General features: G+C 45.6%; 1 protein-coding gene across 3 annotated transcripts in view; it reads left to right on the top strand.

Annotated features, from left to right (window-relative positions):
- The window catches only part of RAB11FIP3 (RAB11 family interacting protein 3), a 175943-nt gene that overhangs the window by 86077 nt on the left and 70590 nt on the right, over positions 1-19276 (top strand). For all 3 annotated transcript variants that reach the window (XM_032799401.2, XM_032799400.2, XM_075069369.1), the window contains exon 3: positions 15982-16073. In XM_032799401.2, coding sequence (XP_032655292.1) covers positions 15982-16073 — 92 coding nt within the window. The remainder of the gene's footprint in view (positions 1-15981; positions 16074-19276) is intronic.

Raw genomic sequence — 19276 nt, 5'->3', positions numbered from 1 at the left:
AAACACCCTTTTTGCAGTGTAGACGTACTCTCTAGGAGTCTTGCCTTGTGGAATCTGAGCATGTGAGAACAAGGACTACAAATCAAATTTTTGTGAACATTTTCCCTTTTCCCTCTTTTGGAGCAAAAAACTCTTGAAAAAACCAAAGCCCTGTTGTGCCCACCACTGACACTGTGATTGAAAGGGTGAGAATTGGTGGGGGAAGGGGTGTTTTTTGTATTTCTTTTTTTTTTTAAATTTTATTTTATTTTTAAAGCATTTAGTCTACCTGTAGCCTTGGAGGAAAGTTTAATGCACATTATTTAAAACTTTCTTCTGGGTTTGCAGCAATGGCTGTTTTGATGTGTCTTTCTGCTGTGTGTATTTTTCTGCGAGAATCAGTGACCCTGTTAACTGTCCGTGTTCATTCAGATCCTTTAGTCCATGAGAACTAGCAGCAAAAGAAGCACTGCAAACAAGTGAGGCTTTGCCAGGAACCATGGAACAGTCACTCATTTTAAAATCACTGAAGATAACAATAAATAGAAGCTAAAAGATTATTCTTTTCCCTGTGCTTCTTGAGTTCTGAACTATCACTTTAAATGCTTTCTAGTGAAATTCTCTTCAGTCCTATCAAAATGTCAACAGGTCAGTCTTTCTCCTTTTTTGCTATCTGTTTTGACCCCCTGAATTTAAGAGGATTGCTACTCTGTAAAGTGACTGTAAAAATGATGCTGTGGATTGTTTCAGTGACTTTAGTGCTGCCTATTTTACAAGTGAATTTTTTTTCCTGACTGCTGGTCCTTACCCCTAGATCTGAGGCTTTATCTACAGTAGATATGATATGTGGGTATAGCTATTCCAGCAAAACCACCTTGTGGAGATGCAGTTTATATCGGCAAAATAATTATTTTGCTCCTATACTTAACCCAGTCCCCCAAACTAAATAGGCCAAAGGTACTCAAACTGTGGTCTGCGGACAAGCTCCATTCAGGTGGACTGTGGATAGTTCCCTCTAAGGTGCGCTCCTGGGCTGCACACAAGAGAATGAAGGCCACCCACCTAATTAGAGGAGCCACACAGCTGTGGCTCCTCTAATTAGGTGCCTGGACCCTGGAGAAGACACACATGTAAGGTGTGGTGATGGCTTTGAGGGAAGTGGGGTTGGATGGGAGGGTGGAGGGAATCTGAGACATTCAGGGCTGCAGCAGCCAGAGAAAAAGGCGACTTTTCCCAGCTCCAAGGCTGCAACTGCCGGGTAGAGACCTTCCCAGCCCCAGCTCAGGGGCTGCTGCGGTGGGGGAGAGATCCCTCTGCTTCCCAGCCCCAGCTTGGGGGCTGCCGTGGCAGGGAGAGGGGGCACATCCATCGCATTAGAAGCGTAAGATTACTAATATTAAAATAGGAGTTGTGCTATTTATTTATAGAACAAAAACTTTTTTTTTATATAGAACTTTTATCCAAAGCGCTTTACAATAATTAGCTAACGGTACAAACAACATTTTGGAAAGATCATTAAGTGGTCCACCAAGACCCTCAGCAATTTTCAAGTGGTCCGCGGGAAAAAAAGTTTGAGAATCACTGAAATAGGCTATATTGGCAAAAGGACTTACTCTGTTATAACTGTGCCCTCGCTAGGGCTTTTGCCAGCATAGGAATGTGATTGTTTTGTTTTTTTCCACTCTGACATTGCTATATCAGCAAAAAATTGTTTAAGTGTAGGCCAGATGTGAGAGACAAGATTGGGGAGAGAGTCAGACTTCTCAGCAGTTCTGAGAAGAAAATTTCTAAAATAGGCAGGATGCTTGACAAAGGTTCAGGTGAGGACCAAGTGTGAAGGATTTCAGAAAGAAGAGTGTTTTAAGGAGAAGAGAATGGGAGGCTGAGCCAAGCACTTGGGGCAACGCAAAGGAAGATCCAGCTCCAAGACTGGAAAGGGCCAAACAGAACAGTAAGAAGAGAGGGTCAGAGAAGTGTAGCGTGAGTGAGGAAACACTGAAGGAGATGCTACAGATTTCTGTTTAATCGGGGGAAATATTTGTTGTCGTGAGTTTTGGGGTTTTTTTGCTTTGTTTTAAAGTGTAACCTAACCAGGGGTGAGGGGTGGGGAAAGTTCAGTGTGCACACATTGTATTCCCTCACCCCCTTCAAACAGCCGAGCAAAATCGTAATGAAGATTTACTAATCCAGCTGTGAGAAATACTAAGGATTTTCTTCCTACCTTAAAAATAAAGAGCTGACCCAGGTGAATGGATGATACTCCTGGGGGAATTCTGTGCCACTGTGCAAGCACAGAATTAATGTTTCCCACAAAATAATAGAGTCTGACAGGGAGGTGAAGGGAAGCTGTGAGGAGTCACACTGGAATTATGCCTTTCGCCCACCAGGGGTTGATGAGGAGCCAAAACCGAAGGCAGCTGGCTCATGAATCAGAGCAACCAGCTGCAGAGAGGAAGGGGGCAGAGGCTGCCTTCCTCACAGCTCCATGCCCATGGTACCAGATGAGAAGGCCCAGGTTATTGGGGGGGGGGGCCGACAGCGTGGGGCTCCTCGGGGGCCACACAGGTTCAGAAGGGCTACTGAAAGGGGACAGATGGGGGTGGGGGCACAGGTGCTAGTGAGATGACAACATTGACCCAGGGGCTGAATGGGATTGGGGATGCAGAGGCATATGGGTATGGGGGAGAGGGTTCAGGGGCACATGGGAATATATCTGTGGGATTTCTGTCGTGTTTCTATAGAAGAATACTATACTAAGGCCTGGTCTACACTATGATTTTAGGTTGAATTTAGCAGCGTTATCTCGATTTAAGCCTGGACCTGTCCACACAGTAAAGCCCTTTTTCGACTTAAAGGGCTCTTTAAAGAGATTGCTTTACTCCACCTCCAAAAAGGGGATTAGTGCTGAAATCGGCCTTGCTGGGTCGAATTTGGGGTAGTGTGGATGCAATTCGACAGTATTGGCCTCCAGAAGCTATCCCAGAGTGCTCCATTGTGACCGCTGTGGACAGTGCTCTCAACTCAGATGCACTGGCCAGGTAGACAGGAAAAGGCCCGCGAACTTTTGAATTTCATTTCCTGTTTGGCCAATGTGGCGAGCTGCTCAGCACAGGTGACCATGCAGAGCTCATCAGTATGATGTGCACATTGCTGAGGCACGTTGCCCAGCCCATACTTTGTGAGAAGTCTATGTCCGTGTCTATGTCCTCATCACTCTCATCACTGCGCTGCCGTTGCCTCCTTACCTGGTTTTGCTTTTGCTGCTTCTGGTTCTGCGCTGAAAAAAGGCCCGAAACAATTGTCTGCCGTTGATCTGACAGTGGAAGGGGCGACTGACGACTTGGCTCACAGGGAATTAAAATCAACAAAAGGGATGGCTTTGCATCAAGGAGAAACACAAACTACTGTCGCACAGAATGGCCTCCTCAAGAATTGAACTCAAAACCCTGGGTTTAGCAGGCCCTTGATTTCACAAAACAAATAGGGTCAATTTCTTGTTTTGATCCACTCCATCTATCTTTTACGTCTTAGGCTGCCAGCAGACAGTGCAGTACAACTGCTAGCCATCATCATCTCCTGGGTGCTCGGCAGAAGATGCTGCATTATGATTACTAGTCATTGTCATATCCTGGGTGCTCAGCAGAAAATGAGAATGACCTGGCTGAGTCACTCACAGGTCTGCCCAGGCGCCCCTGACCGACCTCACCGAGTTTGGCTAAAAGAGCACCCAGGAGTACGATGATGGCTACCAATTGTAATGCACCGTCTGCTGCCAAAAGGCAATGAGCTGCTGCTGTGTAGCAATGCAGTCCCATGTCTGCCAGCACTCAGCAGATGTACGGTGACGGTGAGCTGAGTGAGCTCCATGCTTGTCGTGGTATGGCCTCTGCTCAGGTAACCCAGGAAATAAAGTGCGAAACCATTGTCTGCCGTTGCTTTTGCGGACGGAGGGAGGGAGAGGGGGCGACTGATGGCACGTACCCGGAACCGCCCGCGACACTGTTTTTGCCCCATCAGGCGTTGGGATCTCAACCCAGAATTCTAGTGGTCAGTGAAGACTGCGGGAACTGTAGGATAGCTACCCACAGTTCGACACTCTGGAAGTCGACACTAGCCTTGGTACTGTGGACACAGTCCACCGACTTAATGAACTTAGAGCATTTTGTGTGGGCACACGCACAATTGACTGTATAAAAGCGATTTCTAAAAAAGACTTTTATTAAATTCGACCTAATTTCATAGTGTAGACATACCCTAGGTATTATAAGTGGTGCAGGTAATGATGCCTAAAATTAGGGTTGACTAATTTCCAATATAAAATCCAGTTGTCAGTTGCTTTGTAACTTTAGCCAACCTTTAACTGTTTAGGCTGAAATTTTCCATGTTGAGTATCTGCTACAGGTGCTTTTTTGCTGAAAAGAAAAAAGGAAAAAAAGATCAGTCTGGCTCTTTTTCAGAATGAGGCTAAATAAAAGCACATTGTTCTGTCCACGTTAAATTCTTACTAACATTTAGCTCCTCTGTGCTTTTTGAGCAGGGACTTGAAATTTGGCGCTGGGATCACCTTGGTGTTAGGGAAGTGCCTTTTGTTGCCCTCCTGGACCCACTTCCTATTTCCCACTGTGGTCTCTTCTGCAGAGCTCCAAACCATTAAAGGGGCAGGGTGCAGATAAATCTAATCCTAACATTCCCTTATGAATGCTACATATTCCTTCTGAAAGTCCACCCAAATTTGGCAGTTATAAGCCTCTGAAAATCTGTCAGCACCCATATTCAGCATTTGGGACCTAGCACTCAGCATGCCCCATCCCCTCCCAGTTCATCTGAACCAACCAGACTACAAGCGCTGTCCCTGCAGAGCAACTGAACATGTTTCATCCTGAGGTTCTAGAGGCTGAGCAGGATTTTCTTCACAGTTGTTCCAGCAGAACCAAGACTAAGGAACCTCTTTCCTGGGTTCGCTGTGCTCCCTCTGCCAGCATTCAGCTAAGGCTATGGGGCAGAACAGTCTGTAGCCACTAGAGCATGTTCCCCTCCAGAACCAAGCATTGAACCCAGGAGTCCTGCATCTCCATATTGATCTGCTGTCAGCAAATATCTGAAACACACTTTGCCAGTGGATCTTATCTCCCTGTAGTGGTTGATCCACAGAATGGTTCACAGCTGACTGCTGCCAGTTACTCCATTAGTTCAAGTGAGCTGTGATGTAGAAGTAAAGATCTGAATTCTGCTATGACCCAAGTTGTAGATCAATATGGTTTCACGTGATAAATTTCTGATTTTTCATTTTTTTAAATAAAATTGAGAAATTACATTTTTAAAAAACCTATATCAACAGAATATTAAGACTGCAAATTTAAGCACTCCAAAGTTAGGACATACCAGAATGAGGGTTGCCCCTTCAGCCTTAATTTAGCCCCATTGTGCATATGCATTAGGGTACAATATTTAATTACATGATCACACGCCATTTTTTCCCCCACAGTACTCCTGCCTCATTAGTGCACAGGACAGATGGTATTCTGGGAACTGATCAGGGTTGTGTAGTGAATGAGGCTGTTCTCTGTAGAACCTCTGCGTTGCTTGTTGCAGAAGTTGGAAGATGTGTAGCAAATGAGGCGGGGGAGTGGAGGAAGAGAGGATGGTCTCTTGATTTAAGGAAGTTTAGTGCCACCCTGGAGAATTTGATTCTATCCCTGCCTCTGCAATTGTCTTCCTATGTGATGCTGGGCAAGTCCCTTAAACTGAGAGGAATCCAAAATATTCCTTGTTTTTCTCGGTACCAAATGAGAGACTTGGGCTCAGACTTGTAGACATTTTGAGCACTGACTACTGAAGTCGATTGAAGCTGTGCTTTGAACATATAAAGTGCTCTAAATATACTGAGTACTCTGAAAAATCAGGAGCTAGGTGTTTCAAACTGGACACCCCAAATTAGTGTGTCCTTTTGTAAGTTTTGTCTTTAATCTCTCTCTATCTCTCTCTCTTTGTTCCCCAGGTGTAAAATGGGGGCAGTAATACTATCTGATCTCTTGGGTGTTGTGAAGATCAATTCATTAATATTTGTGAGAACTCAGGTGTCATGGAGAGCACCATGGAAATGCTCATGAGGAAATGAATACCTTTTTGGTTCATTGCTGGATTTTAGACGATGTATGTTAAGAAGGCCTGAACTAATATATTGAATTAGGAGGAATAAAAAGAAATATTGAATAACCAGCTACCCATGCACTGAATGAGGCAGGTTTCCCGTAGAAAAATTAGCATGTGGCCATGAAATTAAAGACTGTGTATCAGAATCATTCGTGCAAGGGGACCGAATTAAGGTGCACAGGAAACTTTTTAATTCTGACACTTCTGAACTTTTGATTGCTTGACTTTGCAATCTTTATAGTTCTTTAAATGTAGTGCTTTGGATGTAATATTACATAGTGTATAGAAAGCTTCCCTGCTCCTAGCCAGAGTCAGTATGTGATCTCTCCAGCTAGTTAGAGGCTGAATCACAAGAAGAGAAGTGGATTCCCCTTTTAGATACAATCCCAGCTGCATGGAAAAGAGGAGTTGCCTTCCCCTTAAAGGGTGAGAACATACATGTCTATAGCACATCAGAAACCTTTTTGTGCCCCCACTTCTGTCTAGTTCTCTCACCAGCCCCTTATTCTGTTCTTTTTAGTAATCTTTGCTCCTCAGCCATCCAACTCTACTTTCTTCTAACCTCACACTCCTCCAAACTCCTCTCCATGGCTTCCTCCTCCTTGATCTCCCCTTTCTCCTCACCATATTCCAGGCTGACTACCCCATTCACTGTTCTCCTGCTCTGTAGCACCTTCCAAATGCCCCCACACCTTCCAAATGTCTTCATTCTTCTTGCAATGCATGTGTTACAGGCTGTGAGAGCCTTGGGACTTCTCATACAGCAGTACTATGTAACTCCCACAAGCTCCCACTTACTGGGTACTAGCACGATCGGGGGGAGCAATTCTCTAAAGCTGAGGAGAGTCAAACGACTCCTTCACCTGCTCCTGGCTCCTGTTGCGGAACTCGCAGGAAGCCAAGAGCAGAAGTGCCAATGGTAACAGGCACAGAGGGGTGGGGATGGGGGGTTATTCCTAGCTCTTGCATGCTTAAGAATTGAGTCCATCTTGAAGCTGTAGAAATGTAGAAAGACCCGTAGTGCTGCCCACCTTGTGGGATCTGAAGCTGCTGTTGATATAAAGAAATGGGAGGGGAGAGTTTGGAAAGAGGGGAAGACTTTCCCTTACCCCTTGCAGCCCCTGATCAGTGCCACCTATTTATACCTGGAAAAGGGACTGCAAAGTGAAGGTCTCCACTTGCTGAAGTAGGGATCTGTTTTATAAAGGACATGCTGTCCCTGAAGCAGGAGGACTATTAGGCCAGTGCTAATTCTGTCCTGCAATTAAGAACGGATGTCTATTTGGAACTAAAATTAAAGGCATGTGGTACAGAGATGCCTCTGGAAATACCAATCCAGCTACCTTGTATCTTTCTAACCTAAAAAAATCCAGCTAATGGCCTGCCCCTCTGTGGAGGGGCTCCTTGTACAGATATGTACAGATTCATAGTCCTTAGCTATTGCTGACCTTGACAGTTTGTGGTGTTTACTACATATTTTGACCACCTTGTTTTTAAAACCCTCTGCTTGTAATAGGTTGGTCTCCTAAACATCAGTCCCTCATTTCTTTGGTGCGGAGTTGCTGTCTAAGTTAAACTATATTTCAGTCTTTCTTTCTGAGGTTCACGTTAAGATTCCTCACATCCTCTTGTCCCCTGTCCCACCCCAAACTCTTTTACAAGGTCTTTAGATCTCTTTCCTGGTCTCTTCTCTACACTTATAGTTCATGCAAGTTCCCAGCCTCATTATTTGACATTGAATAATTCGAGTTCTCCACGTAATCTTTACTGTTCAAATCATTGTGAGTTTGCTGGTTTACTAGCTCCCGGCACCAGGTACAGTATGTGTTGTCAACTCCCTTAAACATTTCAGAAAGAATCTATTTTTCTAGATCATTCTGAAGTGAAGTAGACACAAGTGGCTCTGCTAGTGACCTGCCTGTCGGTGCTCTCCAGTATGAAGTGTTCTCCTTCTATTGAAACCCTCTGCGGTGTGTCCCTAAGCCAGCTGTTAATTTATTTCAGGATCCATCTCTGCTCATGACTTCCTGTATTCTAGCTCCACATTTTGCTTTGTAGTATAACTCAAGCCTTTCAGGAAATATCTCTGCTTCCACAATGCCCTTTATTAACACTCATCCTCACTTCATCACAGTGAATTAGCTCCCATTTGACAAATGGAGAAACTTAGGCACAGAGAGCTTCAATGACTTGTCCAAAGCCGCAGGCCTCACTGTCAGAGCTACAGCTTGAACTCGGGGAGGTCCTACCTCCCCCTGCTCTGTACAGTACACTAGCCCATCCTGCTCCCTCTGTGACTGTCTGTGCTAGACTTGTGGGAAGAGTTTCTTACTGTTCTAGTACCAGCTGTTTATAACTTGTACTGCTGTAGTGTCTAGAAGCCCCAGTCATGGAGCAGGACCCCATTGTGCTGGGCTCTGTATAAACCCAGAACAAAGAGAGAGCCCTAGCCCGAAGGAGCTTACAATTGAATGTTAAGAGGAGACACAACAGGGGAATACAGACAGGGAGGGGAGCACAAGGAACCAATGAGATAATATAGGTCAACGTGGTAGGCAGTGGTCTCTGGACACCATCTGCCTAACCATTGTCAGGTGTGTTTATAGGCATCATAGCCAGGGCTGCGCAGAGGATTCAGGGGGCCTGGGGCAAAGCAGGGGAGCTGCTGCACTTGTAGTCACCCGCTGGCGATCCAGGTCTCCAGTGGCATTTCAGTGGCGGGGGGCCCTTCAGTCGCTCCGGGTCTTCGGCAGCACTGAAGAGCCCCCTGCCACCGAAAAGCTGTCGAAGACCCGGAGTGACTGAAGGGTCCCCTGCCGCCGAAATTCCACCGAAGATCAGGACCGCTGCCGGGCTAGGGCTCATAGGACATTTCGATGGTGTCTTCAGCAGCTCTGAAGGGCTCCCCACTACTGAAATGCCGCCGAAGACCCAAACCGCTGCCGGGCCAGGGCTCGTGGGGCCTCTGTGGGGCCTGGGGCAAATTGCCCCACTTGCCCCCACCCGGGGGGGCCTGATCATAGCAAGGAGTGCAGTAGGAGGAGATTTGAATGAAGACACTGAGGTAGCTTTGCAGATGTTCATGGGGAACCCCTACTCTGAATGCAGGGCAGTATGGGAGAAAGCGTAAAGGTGATTGTTTGACTATTTAACAATGACTGATCAAAGGCGAGTCACATCTCAGTAGTGTCTGAGAGGTGATAGGCAGTGGAGGGCCTTGAACGTGAAGACCAGTAGCTTATGTTGGACATGGCGGAGAAAAAGAAGCCAGCGGAGGGATGCAAAGGGAGGGGTGACATACTCAAATCGAGAAGCTAGAGAGATAATCGGTTCAGCGGCATTTTGAATGGATACAAGCAGGGTAAGATGGGATTTGTGAAAGCCAGAGAAGAGCATGTTGCTGTAACTGATACGTGAGATGCTGAGTCTGGATGAAATAGGAAAGGCTGTATCTGGGGGATGTTACGCAGAAAGAAGTGGCAAGATTTAGACACAGCCTGCACATAGTGATCTAAAGAGGGCAGAGTTGAAGATATCAGAGGGGTAGCCGTGTTAGTCTGGATCTGTAAAAGCAGCAGAGAATCCTGCGTCTGACGAAGTGGGTATTCACCCACGAAAGCTCACGCTCCAAAACGTCTGTTAGTCTATAAGGTGCCACAGGATTCAGAGTTGAAGATGACACCCAGGGTATGGCTCTGAGTGACAATGATTGTGGTGTTGTCCACAGTGATCGGGAGAAGCGGAGAATGAGAAATGGGGTGGGTTTGAGCAGAGTAGGAGGTCTGTTTTGCCACATTGAGCTTCAACTGGCAGTTGGATGTCCATGAGGAGATGACCAAGAGAGAGGCTGGGATATAGTTTGGACAGAAGAAGACCAGTCTGGAGTAGAGGTAGATCTGGGAGTAACTGGCATAGAGATGAGCGTTGAATTTATGTCCGTGAATGAAATTACTCACAGCCAAGGTAAGGAGAAGAGAAAGTGACCAAGGACGAAGCAGAGAAAGTTGGAGTGGGAACGGGGAGCCTGTGGGCGACATGCAGAAGGAGTGATTGGGGAGGTAGGAGAAGAACCAGGAGAAGACAGTCACGGAAGCCAAATGAGGATGAGCAGATGAAAGGTATGGTTGAAGGCAGTTGACCGGTTGAGGAGGAAAAGGGTGGGGCACTGGTTCTGAGCTTTGGCCAAGAGGTCAGGAGAGACTTTGGCGAGAGTGGTTCCATTGGGACACTAGCAGTGGAAGTCAGATTGGAGGAGGCCTGGGATGGCATTGAAAGAGGAGAACTCCAGACAGCATGTTCAGTGAACTTGGAAACTAATGGGAGAAGGGGAAGTGGATGGAGGGGCAAGTGGAGTCAAGGCACCTCCTATAAATCAGAGACTAAAGCATGTTTGTACTGTGGGGGGAAGATCCAGAGGAGAGCAAGAGGGATGAGAGTGGGTGTGAGGGAGATCAGAGATGGGATGGAGTCACTTGGCCAAGTGGAAGGTTAGTGGAGAGCAGATGAGAAAGGACAGGGAGGAGGGGAGAGTTTACATGGACGTCCCTGGTGTCATAGTTGACTGTGTGTAAAGGCTGGTTAATGCCAGTGCCCTTTCTACACTAACACTCCCACTGTTGCTGCTGTTAGTGAAGTTGTGCTGCTGGTTGTGATAGTGGGAGCATTTCAGAAACAATTCTAGCCTAGGCAAGGTCTTCTATACCACGCTGACTTCATGCATGAGTTTGTACATATGTGTGAAGGTGATGTTCATGGTTCTGGAGCATCTGATAATCAGCTAGGTAGTTCTTTTGTTTTTCTGCTCATTTGGACAGGAATTTGAAAGTTTAATGTAACCTATTGTGTTGGAGGACAGGCAGGCGAGATCTCCATAGCAACCCTTAGTATACACAAAGTGTCATATGGGGGGGTGGGGAAAGAACCTGCCATAAGAGGAATGATAACGAGTTGAGTAGAAAACTTGCCCATGGTGTTCGGTTTTTTTTTTCTTCATTGTCTGCTTTCTGCAGCTCTGCTGCTAGTGGAGAAAGTAGCCCTGAGTTAGAGGGATGTGGAAACAAACCTGACTCCTAGCGATTGCTCCTGCAGAAGGGAGCGATGGCAAGTATAAATTTCTAGATCTCTTGCTTTCATAGAATATCAGGGTTGGAAGGGACCTCAAGAGGTCATCTAGTCCAACCCCCTGCTCAAAGCAGGACCAATCCCCAGACAGATTTTTGCCCTTGACCCCCCTCAAGGATTGAACTCTCAACCTTGGGTTTAGCACACTAATGCTCAAACCACTGAGTTATTTCCCCCGTATGCAATCAGCTGTTGAGAAACCTATAAATTTTTTTTTTTCTTACAAAGCTCTTTTTACTGGTGCTACATTTTCAAAGCACACCTCATAGTAAGAATAGAATATCTGACTGTTCAGAGAGACCTCTCCAGCATAGCCAAGTCACAAACAGATGGGGCAACTTGCATCTATATTCTCCACAAAATTAAATAAGATCTAGTGTGTTGAACACTGTCCCTTCATGTAACTGAGCAAGCACAAAGGGTAGGATCAGACAGCATTAGAGCTGACTGAAATGATGACAGAGGCTGAGTGTAGCAGAGATTTTGTTTATTTTAATTGTGCATGGTTCCCATCAACATCTCGAGATGCACATATATAACATCAGACTCTCTTAATCCAGCCAAAAGCCCATCTCCCACAACTTAAAACCCTCCTGTTTCAACCTACCCCCTCAGAAAGGACCTGAATAAGTAGTTTTGCCTTGAAGCATACATGGAGGGCCAGTAGATGATTCAAATTTACTCCTCTCTCCAGTCTAAGCAAGAGCTCTTTGCTGAGGCTTTGTTTACTCTAGACTTGTAATTTTCCTCCCTATGCTGCTAGCAGCAGTGGGAGCAGTATTGTAGACCAGACTTCAGTATTTCAGCCACCATGTTGCCTGACCCAGTTTAGAGCAATTCTAATGACACGGTGGTAAAAGTGCTGGCAGCCACCCAATTCCCAGCCAGTTGGCACAGGTCTGGTCGCTGTAAGCTCAACACTCCATTTATTGTTAACTCTCTTGATACCCAGTAGAGACAGGGCTCTGAAGTCATAAAGGGCTTTTAGAAATTGAAACTTTCCCCGTGAATTGCACCTGGGAACTAACTGGAAGTCAGCACAGTCTGTGGAGCATGGGTGCAATGCGCAGTCTGTGCAGACCACCACTAAATGGGCCACTGCATTCTGCTCTAGCTGCAGCTTCCAAATACTCTTCAAATCTAGCCTGAGTTAGAACGTGTTGCAGTAATCCAGAGGCATGAATTATAAGGTCCACATCTGGTAATATCTCTCCTCATTCACCAGAGATGTCAGTATTAATAGTATGTTTTAGAAGGGCTGCTCACTCCTCCACAAAGATCAGCCTTCTCCCCGCTCGTCTTTTGAGATTCTCTCAGGTCACTGTCTCTGCCTGGTGTGGTTGGGAACGAGAACACTTTCCTTGGGTTTTCACAGCTGTAGAAGTCAGGACCCCACATTGCCTTTTTCAAAATTTGAAATCATAGAATGATGGAAAGTTGAGATGGAAGAACTCTGTTGGGTTATGTGCCCACCCCTGCCAGTTCAGGATTGTCCCTTGCTACTGGAGATTCTCAAGTGCTTTGTCCAGCATCGTTTAAAGCAAAGCTGCATGTAGAGCCGAGTAACTAAAATTGGGGAGAGAAACTATCTCTGGTAGGAAAAGGTTTTGAATTTTTAAATAACATTGGGGCTAAAAATGAGGTAAAGAAAACATGGTCTTCAAGTGCCTTTTTACATGACCGCTTTATTTGCATAGGAGGAGGAACGCTGGCTAGTTGTCTCACTATTGGCGTACTGACTAGCTCTGGCTGAGTATGTGACAATCTCTCTTCAAATACAAAGCAGAATCAAAAGACTATAACTGCTGGCAAAAGAGAACTTGGCCTATGCAGTTCCAAGAGATATTACAGACGTAAATCACACACAGGAGCACCTTTCAACGGTTGAAGGAATGACCCTGCCACGCCACTGAAAGCCACACATCCAGGTTAAGGGAGGACTGCTTTGTCAGAATGCCAAATGTTGCAGGCTTCCTCTAAATTAGATAACTTTAGAGTCCATAGACGTAAGATGAGGGTATCCATCAAGCCAGAGGTTAGTTATAAGTAGTAGCTCCTAGAGCCTAGATTCAGGTAGGGGTGTGTGTGTGTGTGTGCGCGTGTGTGTTATAATGTTCCATTTTTACTGGCCTACTGAAAGGGCAACTGATGGGTTTTAGGGAAGGTTACTGCAACTCTCAGCTTTGAGTGAGTTAGAGGGAGTAAAAAAGAAGTGGGAGGAGATAAGTGTGAAGGCAGGGTTACCATGTCTGGGTTTTCCCAGACAGAGCCTCTTTTAAATCCTCTTTTCAAATATCAGGCAATGTCTGGGATTTTTATAGAACAGTCTTTGCAGCTCAGAAAGAGCCCTGATAGGTCTCCTTCCTGATTAGTCTCTCCCTACCTCTGCAGCTGATTGGTCCATCCCCCTGCAGCCACAGCTGCTGCATTCTGCCCACCCAGCCCCCAGCCCTGGGGAGGAGGTCCTGCAGGGAGGTACTAACTTACCTCTGTCACTACATCCTGGGCTTGTGGCAGCTGCCCTGCCACCGTGACAGGGAGTAACACTGTCCCCACACTGTCCCCCCCTCCCCCTCCAGTGAGCACTGCCGTTGCAGGTATCCCCTCCAGCCCCCCCTACCCCTCCCACTACACACACCTCTCCAGCTCTTCCCTGTCGCCCCACCCCAACCCCATCCCTCTGGCAGTGTCCTCTTTTTGGGAACCTGAAATATGATAACCCTAGAAGGAGATGTGGAGTCATGGAATAATCAGGCCTATTTTTAAGAGATGTTTGCTCCTATTTTTTAAATTAAAAAACCCACTTGAAAGAGGGGATTAAGTAAATGTACACTTCCTTTGTAATGAATACAGCAAGCTAGCTAAACCAGGTATGCACATTTCAGCCCAGTCTCCCCATCCCTGGGCGACCGAGTTCCTGCTGCTAGTCAAGTTTCTGTGCATCACGGTTAATGCTCTCAAAGGATCTATTGATGATAGCAGTAAGTATTCTTGTAAACATCACTTGGTGGTGGCACTTGTGCGAGGACATTTTTCTTCCACCCTTAGGGTAAAAGCATTTTCCCCCAGGCTTTTCAAATTGCAGAACAATTTGCAGACATAGAACGGGCTGAAAGCAGCTTGTTTAGGTGATGATTATTTGTGTTACAGTAGTGCCTAGAAGCCCCAGTAGAGATTGGGACAGTCTCTGTCCTGAAGAGTTTTCACTCTAAATAGACAAGTCAATGGATGGGAAGAGAAATGGAAAAGGGGACTGGGGAAAATTAATTTGACCATGCTTACACAGCAGGTAAGTGCCAGAGCTGAACTCCCTGTCCAATGTTCTGTACAGATAATAATAGACCGTACTGCCTCCTGCTCTTAATAACAAGTCAAATCTATTAATAGCAAAAGCTATTTATTAACATTTTCTGGATAGTTGCTGAACTTGTGCATACACATTTTCCACTCCATGCATCTGATGAAGTGGGTTCTAGCCCACGAAAACTTATGCCCAAATAAATCTGTTAGTCTCTAAGATGCCACAAGTACTCCTCGTTGTTTTTAAAAATTTTTTAATGGCTTATGCTATGACTGAATGAGGAATGTACTCTACAAAGGTGTTTACACATGTTCCTATCCTGATGGCTGTATTGTTGAGCTTTGTATGACTTATAGAGAAACCTTAGTTTGGACTGAAGCCTAGAAGAGATCTGAATTGGCTGTGGAGTCAGTTTGCTGGGAAAAAGTTAGCTTAAAGGACACATGAACATAGGCTGTGCTTTCTGCTTTGACCATCCACCTCCATCAGTTGTGAGGGGAAAGCCCCTCCGGCTCCCAAAATACAACACAATTGGAGAGCTTCTCTAAAACAGTAGTGTCCATAGTGTTTCCTTGCCCTGGTTAATGTCATCTGAGTTAAACAGCTTTGATATGTGTAAATTCAAGAGATGTGATCCTGTTCCTGTTCCCACCATTTAATTTGAGCTGACAGAATCAGGTATCTTACTTTAACCCAGTGTTTCTCAACTTGTGGGAGGAGTCCTAGGTATTGCTCAGAGGGGTGGGGAGAACTTGTGCAGAAGGGAGCATTGGGGCTGCTCATGTTTTGGGTAAAGTGGCTCAAATAAAGCCCCTTGAAAGCCACCTTCTGTCCCTACCCTTCTGTCTTGGTGGCTCCTGATGGAGCTGCAGGCTCAGCAGAGTCTGTTCTCTTCACCTGTCCCATGGCAGTCAGTTCAGTTTTGTGTAGAACTGATGATGGATTCCCCTGCCCTCAGCAGCATGTAGCCTTCTAATGAGTAGGAGAATGGGGAAGTGGGAAGGAGTGGCATTGCTGGGGAGAACAGTGGAAAAAAACGAGTGACCAACAATAATACAGAAGGATAAAGAGTGAAGAAAGAACACGCAGAAAAGGAGAGATGACAGCAACTGTGCCACGGTATGTTGTGGGGAAGACAGGAACCCATATGCCAGTCACCTTCAAAGTGCGGAGGGACACCAAGGGCCTAATGTTAGGAAGCATTTTAACTGGATTAATCCTGTGACTTTGGCTGCTCTCAAACTGGGATCTTTAACGATTAAAAATCTCGTCTCATAAAAATCCCCCTCTGTTGAAAATTAAGTCCTCTCAACTCTTCCCCGCAACTACTGGCTCTTGAAGGGACATGCTCTTCATTTTGGGGTTCAAATCTACATCTGATCTCTTTCCTCCCCTCTAGTAACAGCTGACCTTTTCTGTGCTTTCAGATTCTGACATCCAGTTGTATGAGATGGGGTATACCCATGAGGAGGAACCTTCTGTCTGTCCTGATGAGTTTGATGGCTTCGTCATGTTTGAGGCAAGTATAAGTAAGCTAAATAAGGGCATGAAAACTGTGTGTGTGTGGTGTGTGTGTGTGTGTGTGTGTGTAGTCTGGGACTTAAAATACATAGGCAGTCTGCCTTGTGGAGGTGCTGAGCCCTCACAGCTGCTGTTAACTTCAGTGGGGGTGGTGCTCAGAATCGTGTTGAAAGTGTGACATGTTGAACACAAGCACTGTTCTTGATAGAAAACAGCACTTGTGTAAAAAGTCTGATAGCATCCCTTTGCCTTACCCTTGTATTAGAATCAGTATTTCTGCCTGCCAGACATTGCTGCATGTTGCTTTGGTGCTTAGAGTTGATGATAGCATTGAACGTTCATACGTTTTTTCCATCTCTGGCCACAAGCTGCCAGTGTGTGTTGCCCCTTGTGGCAAAAGAATGTTAGCAGCATGGCAAAGATACGTTGCTGTGGTTGCCTTAGTTTTGCTACTGGGGGTTGTGGCAACAGAAAGCGTGAACCCAGTTCCAGGAAGTACTTGTTATAAATACGCCCATCATGAGCCTGTCTCTCTGCTCCAATCTCTTGGAGGCTTTTTCTAAACAGAAGGACGAATATTTTGGAGGTCATCATTCATTGCTGTGCTGTCAGCCTAAGGCAGATTAAAGGGCAGTGTGATTTCCCTCCCCCCCCTTTTATTTTTGTTGTTGGCATGGGATGTTCCATTTCAAAAAGCAAACGATGCCCTTCCCCCTTGGCCCTCCATACTGGGAAGGATTAGGCCATTCCATTTGTCTCTTGCTGTTTGCTCTCCTCCTCTGTAAATGAGGCTGCTATTACCAGGACATGCGTGTCAGCTTTAATTGTGGGCTTTTTGTTCTTCCCCAGTTGGCGGGTGCACTGGGTGCCTTCCAGACAGCAGCAGAAGGAGGGCCGTCATAATTACCCTCTGAGCAAACACTCTCCTGCTTCCACAAAGGCCCAGCTCACTGGGTTGTTTAATTGTTTTCCCAATATAATTCAGTATTTCTCTCAAAGCCTTGCCTGATGGCACCCCTGTATATGGTGTCTGTCCTTGCTCACTTGCCTGCCAGACTGCTCAAGCCTTTAACAGTCCAAAATGGGAGACTCCAAGCTTTCAATATTGAGACTCCACTGGATAGGCCAGGGTCTCAGGGCTGCTCTGTGTTTACATAGAAATATGCCTACTACTGCTTGATCACAAATAAATATACAGCCCAGAATACATTATCTTGGTCTTGTATTTTCTTCGATAGAGGGGGCTAGGCGCTGCTCTCTTGAGTTCCCTGGTAATGCACCTGACACTGATCAGCTTTGTTCTGCCCTTTGTCATTAAAAAGCAACCACTGGCTGCCCTGTGCTTTCAAGATAGTAAGTTTTATATGGCTTTCACGTGTCACTTTGAAGACCCTGGCTGGTATAAAGTAAAATCAGAATAAACCATTCCTATTTTTAAACCTCTGCTTCTCCCACTTCCGGGGCATTTACTGAAATAGCTTGTTGGCTGGTTCCCACTTTTCACCAAAACCACGGAGGAATCATTTCTGTTTCCCCATCTGTAGAAAGGGAACAATATCAGGGGCTTGATTAATGTGTGAGCCTTAAGTTCTTCCATTGGGAGACTTTCTTTAAGTGTAAAATTATTTATTGGAGTCTGGCTCTTTATGTGCAAAATGCCCTCCTTGTCTTGCCTTATACTCTGTGCAGGAGAAGATACAAGTACACGCTTCCCTGTTTTGCTTGCTCTCTTGGGTATTTGAATAAACCTCACAAATACCATTGCTGTTTTTAGCAAGGTGCCTGCAGCCTTTTGACTTAGAAACCCCAATTTATACTTGGAGGGACAGGGTAGGAAATGCATTTTCTCAAATTCCTCTTCCGATTTGTTCAGCATCACAAATGCTTCTTACCTCTGCTGACTGGGCTAAGCTAAATGGGAGTTGCAGCTGCTGCTAACCTTTTCTGTGCTAATGGCCAGCTGGATGCTTTAAATGTGCACTCCCTTGATTTGACTGAAGGCTCCATTGCACTCATACAGTTAATAATGATCTTAGCTTTCTCACTCTAAGAAACTATTGCGAGCCGTTGTGGGAGTGAGTCTGTCTTTAAAGGGAAGGGAAATTAGAGCAAGAGCACTTCCTAGTGGCTGTGTGGGAGTGTTGCAAATAACCTGTTCTGGGAACAAGTCCATGCTGAGAAGTTTAGAGTCACTTACTTGTCAGAATAAAAACATAAATAGAAGGAGAATGAACGGCAAACCTGCAGCTTGCTTTTTAAAACTGAGAATCCATTTTTGGGGAATTGTATTTGGGACAGTTTTCAGCTGATATCCAGCCCAATGTGTTTGGTAAAAATCACCATAGTTGTCTGATGCATGACCTGAAATAATTTCCAGTCTATAAGGATTTCAGAGCCTCTGCAAGTGAGAGCATGATAGAAAGATATTGCTCAGTCTTGCACGTGTAAAAATACATGAGTGTCTCGTGGGTTTTTTTTCTTTTTCTTTTCCCTTTTTAATATAGCTGATCAACAGGCCCCTGGTGTGTGGCATCTTAGTCTGTGCATCCTGCAGTGCTGTACCAGGAAAAGCTTGGACTGTTTAGAGGAGAAGCCAGGGAAAAAGTAAACGAGGAGTGCTGGCACAAACGAGTGTGCTGTGAGCTTTCTTTGATGGTACCTGTAAGCACTTGCTGTTCTGCTAGTCTGAGCTAGGAACTATGGATTTACATCCTGTGGTTGTATGGAGGACCTGCCTGTAATAGCCTCCTACTCAGATTCTGAACCTTAGCGTTCATAAACTGAGAAGCTAACATGAAACCTCCAAGCTTAAATTACCAGCTTGGATCTGATCTCGCTGCCACCAATCAGGATTCAGGGCTCCTGATTGCCCCCGGGTCGCCCCAACCCTATCCCTGGGGGACCCCCAAAACCCAGAACCCCTGGGTCTCCCTATCTCATCCCCAGCTTCCCCCCTCCCTGGGTTAGCCTGAGCGATGCTGTACTAAACTCCTTGACTGCAAACCATCGAGGGCAATTTACCTCCCCCTGAGGCTATGCATTCAAACCTGGTCAAGCTAAGACAAAGAGATTTTCTCCCTCCCTTCGGACCGTAACTTTAACCAGAGAAACCAAAAACCTCAACCAGGTTTTAAAAAGAAAACTTTATATAAAAAGAGAGAAATTACATAGAATATCAACTCTGCATTCAAGAATCAATAC

Source organism: Chelonoidis abingdonii, chromosome 9, assembly GCF_003597395.2.
Source record: "Chelonoidis abingdonii isolate Lonesome George chromosome 9, CheloAbing_2.0, whole genome shotgun sequence".
Classification (NCBI taxonomy): domain Eukaryota; kingdom Metazoa; phylum Chordata; order Testudines; family Testudinidae; genus Chelonoidis; species Chelonoidis abingdonii.
Note: the sequence above shows the minus strand (reverse complement) of the source record. Positions and strands in the feature narration are given on the sequence as shown.